The sequence below is a fragment of the Dendrobates tinctorius genome, unplaced genomic scaffold (assembly GCF_039654945.1).
Source record: "Dendrobates tinctorius isolate UK_male_01 unplaced genomic scaffold, ASM3965494v1 ptg000229l, whole genome shotgun sequence".
NCBI classification, from domain to species: Eukaryota; Metazoa; Chordata; class Amphibia; order Anura; family Dendrobatidae; genus Dendrobates; species Dendrobates tinctorius.
The window spans coordinates 1,094,585-1,106,598 of record NW_027361896.1 but is presented as its reverse complement, the minus strand read 5'-3'; the positions used below and the strand labels follow the sequence as shown (position 1 = coordinate 1,106,598).

The 12,014-nt window shown below is 48.2% G+C and overlaps 1 protein-coding gene across 3 annotated transcripts in view; it reads right to left on the bottom strand.

Moving 5' to 3' along the window:
• The window catches only part of CCT5 (chaperonin containing TCP1 subunit 5), a 305,457-nt gene extending 297,559 nt beyond the window's left edge, over positions 1-7,898 (bottom strand). For 2 of the 3 annotated variants that reach the window (XM_073555723.1, XM_073555722.1), the window contains exon 1: positions 7,702-7,898. In XM_073555723.1, coding sequence (XP_073411824.1) covers positions 7,702-7,806 — 105 coding nt within the window. In that variant the 5' untranslated portion in view covers positions 7,807-7,898. The remainder of the gene's footprint in view (positions 1-7,701) is intronic. The other variant, XM_073555721.1, reaches the window with a different exon arrangement.
• Positions 7,899-12,014: the final 4,116 nt, after the last annotated feature.

The window sequence follows — 12,014 nt, the reverse complement described above, 5'->3', positions numbered from 1 at the left end:
TACCGTATTGTAACCAGGGATTCCACAACCTCTCATAGGTTTTAGAATTGCCTCTTTTAGCATATATCCTTTCCTCCAGCTGGATGATACAAGACACCTGTTTCACAAACTCTCTCCCAGAAGGTGGACACCATAGTCGCATTGTCTGGGCAGACACGTACATAATCATTTGGACAAGGGTTGATGCTGCTTTCAACGCTTCCTCCACAGTTTTCAGTTCTCTCACATTTGAGGAGCTGGCTCTGACGTCTGGGGGGGTATACCCCCTGGAAGTGTGATTTCTCCACTATAGCACCCCAGACTCTCTGACTGGCGTTTGTGGTGACAATTTCCAGGGAGAGCTGATCCCAGCTGACGTCCCGCTGGAGGTTCTGGTAGTCCAGCCACCATAGGAGAGACGCCTTCACATGACCAGGAAGAGGCGTTCTCTTGGTCAGAGTATTCCGATACTTCTTCGAACACCGGAGTACATAGGACCGAAGGAACAGAATATGGGCTTGAGCCCAGGAAACAGTTTGGACGCACGCTGTAAGCGAACCTAGGATAGACATTGTGTCTCAGGGTGGGTGCTCTGTGGTCTCCGACCTGGAGGACCTCTGAACAAGGTCGAGTTGTCGTTCCCTGGGTAAGAAAGATGTTCGCCTTCCTGAGTCCAGGAGTATCCCTAAGAACTTCTTCCCTGACGAATGAAGGTCTGATTTCTCCAGGCTGGGGATCCAACCCAAGGACTGTAAAATTTCCAGGGACTTTCCTATGTCCTGGTTCAGGCGAGACATGGATGGAGCCCTTATTAGAAGGTCGCCTAGGTATGGGACAATGCAAATCACCAGCTGGCAAATTAAGATCATTGCCTCTGCCATTATCTTGGTAAACACTCGAGGGCTGATGACACCCCAAATGGCAGGACGTTGAACTGGTAGTGGTTGGCCCGGGGACCCTGGAAAACCGCAAACCTGAGGAATTCCCTGTGGTCTGGATGAATCGGGACATGATAGTAAGCGTCCCTCAGGTCTATTGTGGCCAACACCCAATTTGTCCTATGAGGGGGATTGCCGACTTAACCGACTCCACCCTGAATCTGTACTTTACCACTTGGTTCAAGGGTTTTAAGTTTATTATAACCCTGCTTTCCTGAGGGTTTTACAATTATGAAGAGGCGAGAGTAGTGGCCTCTGCCTATCTCCTGTCGATTTGCCCGCTGGTCTCCCACTCTGGTCCCGGACCTGCTCCAAGCCGCCCAGCAATCGACACCCGACGGGAGTAGTCATGCACTTCGCCTTGCAGAAGTGTCTTTTGACTGACAGCAAGGATTTTTGGAGGTACGCCTGCAAGGACGTCACTCTTAGGCATTGCGGGGGAGGACTCTCGAACCTCCATCTCAGCCATCGTGAAAGGTGCAAATAACCCATTGGTTTGAGATGGATTGCAACAATCTATGAAATTCAAGGGTCTGCCCCCGACCGGAGAACCGTGAATTCTGGGAGGACGACGAAGAAATAGTTTCCTAGGTTCCGGAAGAGACTTCTTTTTATCAGTTGCTTTCTCTAGGATATCATCCAGAGCTGGGCCACATAATTTCCCCAAAAGGGAAACGTATAGACGTTTGACAAAGTCTCCTCCCCCAACTTTCAGCCACAGCATTCCCCTGGCTGAGTTGGAGAGGTAAATGCATGACCCGTGACCTGCGATTGCAGGCTGGTCTCCCATTTGGATCCCGGCCCAGGCTCAAGCTGCTTAGCAGCCGCCACCTGCCGAACCTAGATGGGCCGGTTGACACCGCAGATTTGGCTGCTACCCGGACGAACTTAGAGGAAGCATCCGCTTGAAACCCTGTCGCTTTGTAATAGGGAAAGTCATGGGTTTCTTCCCTGGAGGTCCCCTGAGTGAGGTGATCCTCCGGCATACGCAACCAGCAGACTGGGACCCGGCTACACACGTAGAGGCTATATTGGCCTTCAGTAGGGTTGTGGAGGCATCCCAGGATTTCCTGAGCAAGCTTTCCATTGAGAGTTGCCCTTAAATGGAAGAGCTGCTCTCCTGCACGTCCACTTTATTGACTTCCCATAAGGATCCATCTCCGTCCAAGGGAAAAACAGATTCCTCAATTCTGAGGTGACACCAAGTTTCTCTCAGGAGGGGCCCATTACCAGCCGTGAAGGCTTCAACCCCTCCAAACATCTCATCTTATATAGAAAATTCCACATCCTCCTCCCGTACGAACTAATCTGGTCTCTCATTCCCGTCCCGGCCCAGGCTCAAGCTGCTTAGCTGCAGTGACGAATGTAGTCACGCTCAGCCTAGAATGGCCAGAGGCACCTTCGGAAGAGAGATAGTATTCCCAGATCTGAGGGTGGAAGTGGAACCCTCATTTTCCCAAGCATCCTCTGAGTTAGAGTTGCTCTGTACGTAATATATCGTCCGTGCAGGGCTGACAAAGCTACCCCTATATGAAGAGGGAGGCCTGGAACCACACCTGGTTTATTCTTTTTAGGGTCAGAGGCCCTGTCTCCCTACGAGAGAAAAGGCATACTAAGCCACCTCAGAGACTACTCTGGACAGAAAAGGGGGGACCCACCCCGCTACTTACAGTAGGAGGGTGACACAGTGCCCGCAGTAGCTGGCAGTAAGGGTTTGTCACCGTCCATGGTCAGTCAGCCACAGTCACTGTACAGATAATTGCCTTACCTGGACGCACACGGACCGGGATTAGAATAACCGAGGTCCATTCAGAGTGTTGTGTGCTCCTCCTCCCCTCGGTCCACAGATGAGGGTCATTTCAATCACCTCTCCCAACAGATGAATTCCCCAGCTGCTCAGCAGCTGCCCCTGCACAATCGGCGGTGCTCCGTCCTCTGACGAGAGCAGCCACGCTCAGCCCAGAAGGGCCGGTGGCTGGGGGCCCCAGACCGTGCCCGCAGTCGCGCGTGCGTTCCCGCCTTGCACACAGGTGGAAGGCAAACCGGAAGTTCGGCGCCAGTCCCGACGCCACCTCCGGTGTGCACGTGCGCGCACGGATCGCATGCCGCATGGGGGGGGGGGGGGAGGACCCCGGCCGCACAGCACCACCCCGCTTTACCCCGCTGAGGGGGCGCAGGAGGGGCGGGTAAGGGTCCCGAGTACCACCAAAGTGGAGACGGGAGCAGTCTTCCTACGGAGGAGAGCAGAGTCCCCGACCGTTGACTGCCCGGCATTACAGGTATCTGATGTTTTAGCCGGCAGTGGCACCAGCGCTGCAGAATAATCCCATGGTTACTGTGCACTTAATCCCATTTGCAGATTTACTTGAGCAAGGTAACATTTGCCTGATGTTGTGCAGGCAAAAGGGATTAAGTGCACAGTAACCATGCGATTATGCTGCAACTGCCTGCAGAAGCATTTTTTTTTATTCAGCATGCTGGAACAGCAACCCTGCCTACTGTGACCCCGTTCCACAACACCCCCCCCGGTATGATCACTTCGGATTGCATGACACATCCCCATTTTCCGTCCACACACACACAAAAAAAAGTTACGGATAATTGACTTTCTGGTGAAATTTGAGGCTGAACCCAAAATGCCCTTTATACTTTTCTGGTGAACTTCATGCGATGTTCTCTAAACTACTGAATACCCATGTCCAACTGTTCAATGTTTCAGTACTTTTTACAAAACTTTTTGTTCTCTAACAAGAAGCTTAATGGTAATGGAAAAAAAATAAAAAAAAAAAATAAAAAAAAAAAATCACAAAACTGTGATCCATGAATTGGCCAATAAATTTTGAGATTCAATTACAATTGGTATTTAAACAGTCATCATCATGCTGTTCATATTTTGACATCATGAGACCAAGACAACACCTAACAACTGAGAAACCATTGCAAGGCTTCAAGCAGGATGTTCTCGGATGGAAGCATCCACTCAGCTTAGCGTCAGAGTCATCAGCAGGTTGCAACAGAGGTACAGAGAGACTGGAAGAATCATGGCAACGGAGACAAGTCGACATCCTTTGGCCACATCCTACACTGGTGACCATTTCATTGTGAAAAATTCCCTTTGGAACCGGATGATGTATTCCTTACAACTCCATGCACATTCAAGGCATGCGAGAGGCAACCAAGTGTCACGTCAGAACATTGAAAACAGTTTACATCAGCGTGCTTTGCCGACCAGATGACCGACCGACAAGGGTTCCTGACCATCTTGCAAGGGCCAGGGAGCATCTACGCTGGACAAGGAACCAGTAGGGCTCAGTGCTGTTCACTGAAGAAAGTCGATTCACACAGAGCAGAAATTATGGCCGCCAAGGAGAGCTACAGTGCCTACAAGTAGTATTCAACCCCCTGCAGATTTAGCAGGTTTACACATTCGGAATTATCTTGGCATTGTGACATTTGGACTGTAGATCAACCTGGAAGTGTGAAATGCACTGCAGCAAAAAAGAATGTTATTTCTTTGTTTAATTTTTTTTTTAAATTGTGAAAAGTTTATTCAGAGGGTCATTTATTATTCATCCCCTCAAACCACCAGAATTCTGTTTGGTTCCCCTAAAGTATTAAGAAGTATTTCAAACACAAAGAACAATGAGCTTCACATGTTTGGATTAATTATCTCTTTTTCCAGCCTTTTCTGACTATTTAAGACCCTCCCCAAACTTGTGAACAGCACTCATACATGGTCAACATGGGAAAGACAAAGGAGCATTCCAAGGCCATCAGAGACAAGATCGTGGAGGGTCACAAGGCTGGCAAGGGGTACAAAACCCTTTCCAAGGAGTTGGGCCTACCTGTCTCCACTGTTGGGAGCATCATCCGGAAGTGGAAGGCTTATGGAACTACTGTTAGCCTTCCACGGCCTGGACAGCCTTTGAAAGTTTCCTCCCGTGCCGAGGCCAGGCTTGTCCGAAGAGTCAAGGCTAACCCAAGGACAACAAGGAGATCTCATGGCAGTGGGGACATTGGTTTCAGTCAATACCATAAGTAACGTACTCCACCGCAATAGTCTCCGTTCCAGACGAGCCCGTAAGGTACCTTTACTTTCAAAGCGTCATGTCAAGGCTCGTCTACAGTTTGCTCATGATCACTTGGAGGACTCTGAGACAGACTGGTTCAAGGTTCTCTGGTCTGATGAGACCAAGATCGAGATCTTTGGTGCCAACCACACACGTGACGTTTGGAGACTGGATGACACTGCATACGACCCCAAGAATACCATCCCTACAGTCAAGCATGGTGGTGGCAGCATCATGCTGTGGGGCTGTTTCTCAGCCAAGGGGCCTGGCCATCTGGTCCGCATCCATGGGAAGATGGATAGCACGGCCTACCTGGAGATTTTGGCCAAGAACCTCCGCTCATCCATCAAGCATCTTAAGATGGGTCGTCATTTCATCTTCCAACAAGACAACGACCCAAAGCACACAGCCAAGAAAACCAAGGCCTGGTTCAAGAGGCAAAAAATCAAGGTGTTGGAGTGGCCTAGTCAGTCTCCTGACCTTAACCCAATTGAAAACTTGTGGAAGGAGCTCAAGATTAAAGTCCACATGAGACACCCAAAGAACCTAGATAACTTGGAGAAGATCTGCATGGAGGAGTGGGCCAAGATAACTCCAGAGACCTGTGCCGGCCTGATCAGGTCTTATAAAAGACGATTATTAGCTGTAATTGCAAACAAGGGTTATTCCACAAAATATTAAACCTAGGGGTTGAATAATAATTGACCCACACTTTTATGTTTAAAATTTTTTAACATTTAACTGAGCAACATAACTTTTTGGTTTGTAAGATTTATGCATCTGTTAATAAATCCTGCTCTTGTGTGAAGTTTGAAGGCTCTAACTTATTTGCATCTTATCAAACCTGCTAAATCTGCAGGGGGTTGAATACTACTTGTAGGCACTGTATATGCATCAGCCTTTGGTGGTAGTTGTATGACCGTGGGGGTCAGGCGTGTCTAGTCAATACAGACCTGCACTACATTTTGTGAATGGTACAATGACATGCCTCCACTAATTAAAAAACATCATTAATCCTGTCAATGTGTCTCTGGAGTCTCTGCCTCTGTGGAGTCGAAGTCATTATAAAATGGACCGGAAAAAGAATGTAAGGGCGCACTGCAAATACTCAATGAAATAATTAATGTCGGGGGTGCAAATGGTCACATGAAGAGTTAATGCAACAAAAAAGGAAAGAAGACCACATAAAAATGCACACCACCGATATATATAATAACAGGAAAAGCTTTATTGACAACAATATAAATTTAAAATCATGTAAAAACAAAAAGGGAATACAACCCCCTGTTAGTCCTGATCAATACAATAATGAATTGAGTCTCATGCATATATCAGCATAAAGGAACAAAAAAGGAAAAACATCCACAATAAGGTGTATCCATATGATAATGTAAATATAGAATTACCGCAAAGAGCACCTAATGGTGCACAATCCTGATCAAATCGCCCTAATGCTGGAGACTCACAATAAAATGTGTATTCCCCAGCTCGTCAGCGGAATACCGCGTCCAATCTGTGCACGCCGACTCCACATCTCCACTAGCTTTATATGGACCTATCTACTTCATCCTGGACTATACAGTACTAGTTCCCAACAGATTAAGCGTCCACGATACCTCTAAGGAGATCTATACATTTTTCTATGTAGAGTTATACATTCCTTTTGCAAGGCCTTTAATTCAGATTACCTACTCTTATAATAGGAGATACCATTTAGATCAACATGATATTTTAAAATCTCCATAGGAATTCTTACTTGGGTACCAGATTATCATTCCGCGATAGTCGGTAGACTGACGAAGGCCGATAATAGGCCGAAACGTTTCCAGGACTGCAAAAAAATATAAGATAAATCTAATCTGCAAAGGATTATTCAGTTGTGTGCCAAGTTACTTTATTATTCACTTTGGTCTGGGTAACCTACTTGCGCACCCTGCGGTAGTGCCACGCTATATTTGACATAGTCCTGAAGAGAAGGCCCCCCACAATAAGGCCTCTTTCACACATCCGTTTTTGACAATCAGTCAAGATCCGCCAATTTTGAAAAAAAAACGGATCGGCCATTTTTCTTTGCGGATCAGTTTTTTTCCCCATTGACTTTCATTATTGGCGGATCCTGGCTGATTGCCGTCCGTTGCATCCGTTTTTTTGAGGATCCGCCACAATGTTAGTGTCCGTCAACATCCTCAAAGATTTCCAAACGGAGCTTGCAACGTTTTTTTGGCCAGCGGATCCTCCAGATACTGAATTAACCCCAAAATCTGTCTGGGTGCCGGACAAAAAAAAAAATCTCTCTCTCGCCAGCGGTTCCTTTAAATTTCCTCATTTTCAGGATCCGTCTAAAAACGGATCCTGTGCCAGCCGTTCACATCAGTTGAGAACAGATCCGCTTGTCTGCCTTTTTGGCGGATTTTAACTGATGCAAATAACTGAAGTGTGAAAGAGGCCTAAGCAGCTCGGTAATAACGCCCTCCAGTGGTGTACTTACCACACAGCAGGAAAGGCCAGAGGACCATGTGTGTTACCCGGCCACGGTCAGACACGCCGCCGCTTCGCAGCAGGGACATGGATTATGGCACCCTAACAGGAGACCGGACTCTGGCACAAGCTCATGGCACACAATAGCATCTGACACGCTGCCGCCATAGGTTATACAGGGCAAAGGCCTGAGGACGAAATGCGGCAGGCGAGGTACAAAGAGACGCCCTCCTTACCTTCAACGCATCCAAACCAGACACACGAGACTTGCGATCCTGATCTTTGATAATGATGAATGGTCGCCCATACTCATCGAAGGCGAGAGTACCTAGAGCAGACATGACAGCGATCCAGGGAACCCGACTGTGCGCACACACACTGACAAGCAACCGCCACTAGTCTGCGCGTGCGCACTGCAAAAGCGTGCAGTTTACGGCTGATTCTGGAAACGTCTACTACGGAACATACCACTATTCAATGTGTAGGGGGGAAACACTGAGAAGTATTAACGCCAATTGATCACAATGTTACTTAAATACTTTCTATGATCTAATACGTCGTATGCACTATCCCGTCTTGCATTATTCTTGCCATTTTCGCTCAATACTTTCAGTAAGAGATAGTGGTTTATGAGCTGTTGCAATATGTTTCAGGAGTTCCAGCCTGGCATGCCCGGTACCATGTGCGCCCTTCTATCGGTTGCGTCTAGATTGGAGTGGCTCTTGTGAGGGCACCTCCTTCCAGCAAATCCACTCTAGACGGATCACTAGTGAGGATGAGGCGACTACAATGGGGCTGTTCCGCTGCTGGAGCGGGGTCTCACAGGAGCAACTCCACTCTAGACAGCTCAGCACTGACTGAAATGGAGCGGGGTCCTCACAGGAACAACTCCACTCTAGACAGCTCAGCACTGACAGAAATGGAGCGGGGTCCTCAGAGGAACAACTCCACTCTAGACAGCTCAGCACTGACTGAAATGGAGCGGGGTCCTCACAGGAACAACTCCACTCTAGACAGCTCAGCACTGACTGAAATGGAGCGGGGTCCTCACAGGAACAACTCCAATATAGACAGCACAGCACTGACTGAAATGGAGCGGGGTCCTCACAGGAACAACTCCACTCTAGACAGCTCAGCACTGACTGAAATGGAGCCGGGTCCTCACAGGAACAACTCCACTCTAGACAGCTCAGCACTGACTGAAATGGAGCGGGGTCCTCACAGGAACAACTCCACTCTAGACAGCTCAGCACTGACTGAAATGGAGCCGGGTCCTCACAGGAACAACTCCACTCTAGACAGCTCAGCACTGACTGAAATAGAGCGGGGTCCTCACAGGAACAACTCCACTCTAGACAGCTCAGCACTGACTGAAATGGAGCGGGGTCCTCACAGGAACAACTCCAATCTAGACAGCTCAGCACTGACTGAAATGGAGCGGGGTCCTCACAGGAACAACTCCACTCTAGACAGCTCAGCACTGACTGAAATGGAGCGGGGTCCTCACAGGAACAACTCCAATCTAGACAGCTCAGCACTGACTGAAATGGAGCGGGGTCCTCACAGGAACAACTCCACTCTAGACAGCACAGGACTGGAAGCGAGCTGGGGTCTCACAGGAACAACTCCACTCTAGACAGCACATCGCCGACAGGTCTTCTGGAATGGAGAGGGGACTTCACAGGAACAACTCTACTCTAGACAGCACAGCCCTGACAGGTCTTCTGGAATGGAGCGGGGTCTTCACAGGAACGATTCCACTCTAGACAGCACAGGACTGGAAGCGAGCGGGGGTCTCACAGGAGCAACTCCACTCTAGACAGCTCAGCGCTGACAAGACTGGAATGGAGCGGGGTCCTCATAGGAATTACTCCACTCTAGTCAGTACAGCACTGACAGGAATGGAGCTGGTCCTCACAGGAACAACTCCACTCTAGACAGCTCAGCACAGGACTGAAATGAAACGGGGTCCTCACAGGAACAACTCCACTCTAGACAGCACAGCGCTGACAGGACTGGAATGGAGGGTCTCACAGGAGCAACTCCACTCTAGACAGCATAGCGCTGACTAAAATGGAGCAGGGTCCTCACAGGAACAACTCCACTCTAGACAGCACAGCGCTGACAGGACTGGAATGGAGGGTTCACAGTAGTGATGGGAAGTTCGCCTCTTTTTGGCGATTCGGCTCCGCTCACCATAAAGAGCCGGCTCTTTTAATGGCTCTTTTTTTAATATTAATCCGTTTTCCACAGTCATCGTTCTAGGTCTTTGCCTGTAAAGTGAGGCCCTCATTCTCCACCTGTATAAGGATCTAGTGACGCAGTGTAGACTGTTATTCAGCATTGCTGTGTCCTCAGATTGTCAGCTCTTGTGATCAGGCCCCGGCTCCTTCGTTGCAGACAGTCTTACCATGTATTCCTTTCTAATCTGTGGTGTTTTTTGTACATGTCCTGTCTGGCTTAGTAAGTGCTGCAATCTGTGTTGGTGCTGTATAAGAGTATAATCCGTAAAAGGTATGTTGGAAGCACTGTACACAACTGGCAGGGGTGCTCGGTGTCGCACCCTCACTGATCAGACATTGCTGACCTATTCTAAGGTCAGCCAGCATTAAAGTCAAGGACAACCTCGCAGGTGTATTTTTTTGAAGCCTGCAAAATGATTTGGACTAGGGCCAGTTTTGTTTCAATATTTCACTGAAAAGATCCTTCATGTTCCCCAAGTGGAACCATTCCTCTAGACTCCCCTATTACTGCATTGTAATAAAGTCATGTGCTGTAAAGATAGTTTCATATCGGCACTGGTGATCTGATAATGAACCAGCAGTAGCCCAGCGGGACATCTATTCCCCCAGACTAGTAGTCCGCACCTTCATTGCTGTAGTCATTCCCTCTTGGACGCGATTTATTCGCATCCGTGTTTTTTCTGCAAATGGATGCAAACGCATGGAACTGCACCCTAATGAGGATTTGGTTGGAAATGTGAAATTCTGACTTCTGGGGCAGAGAGAGGATAGGGGGAGAGAGGGGAGGGAAGAGAGAGAAAGAGAGACTGGTGAAAGAAAAAAAGAAAATGAGGCTCTGAGCCTGCGCAGTATGAAATCACATGCAGATTGGACGCAGGCATCCTGATTCAGGTGCATCTACATTGAAAATCATATGGTTTTGCTGATACATATCAGGATGTCTGCAGATTTTTTTTAACACCCAAAATTCACAACAAGCTGCGTTTTGGGAGAACATGGAAAATCCTGATGCAAACGCAGGTCCGTGCGTCCCTATGTTAAGTATAGAGATCTAATCTGGATCAGGATTGCTACGCTTCACAACGCACAGTACCACAACGCTAGTGTGAACGCAGCCCCTAACCAGGTGCCCCCATGTTATATACATGCTCCCAATACATTTTATTATCATTACCACACTGTAACACAGGGCATAAGCCCTTCTAGGGAGGCGGGAAAGATCACTGTATGACAGAGCAGCATGCGGACATAGTCTAGATTGTGTCTGCAGTCTGTTCCCATACAGTGTCATCACTTTCCCATAGCACATCCCTCACTTCCGAGCATCAGTGCCGCAACACGGATCCCTGCACACGGACCCGTGTTGTCCTGGATCCATGCTCCATGTTAATTCCAGAAGTGTAGCCGCGGATCCGTGCGTCTCCCTGTGCCTGCGTGTTTTTCAGATGACACAAAACTGCAACAAGTTGCGTTTTTGTGCATCTGATAAAATATGCAGACACAGCGATCCGTGGGAAAACGGTGACAAATGGATGCACACGCAAGTCCCATCCGTCACCACTGAAAGTCAATGGAGACGGATCCGTGTGCATCCAAAATATGCAAGTGTGAAACCAGCTTAACCTTATAAGGCCACAGTGCGGATTCTGCTGCGGATCCGCAGCGTTTCAGGCTCTGCAGCAGCTTTATATGCGTTGTACAGTACCATTGTTTTCAATGGTAAACTGAGAAACGCTGTGCACATGCTGCAGATTTTTCCACGCGGATCTGCTGCGGGTTCAGATCCACAGCATGTCAATTCTTTGTGCGGAATCCGCTGCGGTTTCAAACCTCCATTGTAGAGGTGTGAAACCGCAGGGCTAAACTGCAGGCTAATCTGCAGGTCTTGTTTACTTGCGGATTTTTCCAAATCCGCAGCACCAAAAATTATGTGTGCACATGGCCTAATTATTGGGGCTGGACCTAGATCTCTGCACAGTTTTGCCTGAAATCACTTTATTATATTGCTTACCCCTACCCTCAGCAAGAACTGACGCTTCTCCCTGTAGGGTTCCTGTCCTGTGTGACTGTCCTGAATCCTCCTCACTCACTCAGTGCTGCACTGCTGATGCTGAGCTGAGTCGGCTGACTTTAATAGTATACTATAGTATATGTGAGAGTCTACATGAGACCAACTTGCTGAGTCACTTGAGTTTAACCCCTCTACAGTCACATGCCATATACTGTATGCCATGCATGCATGTCTGAAGCTAGGAGGAGTACAGTCATGGCCAAAAGTTTTGAGAATGACACAAATATTAATTTTT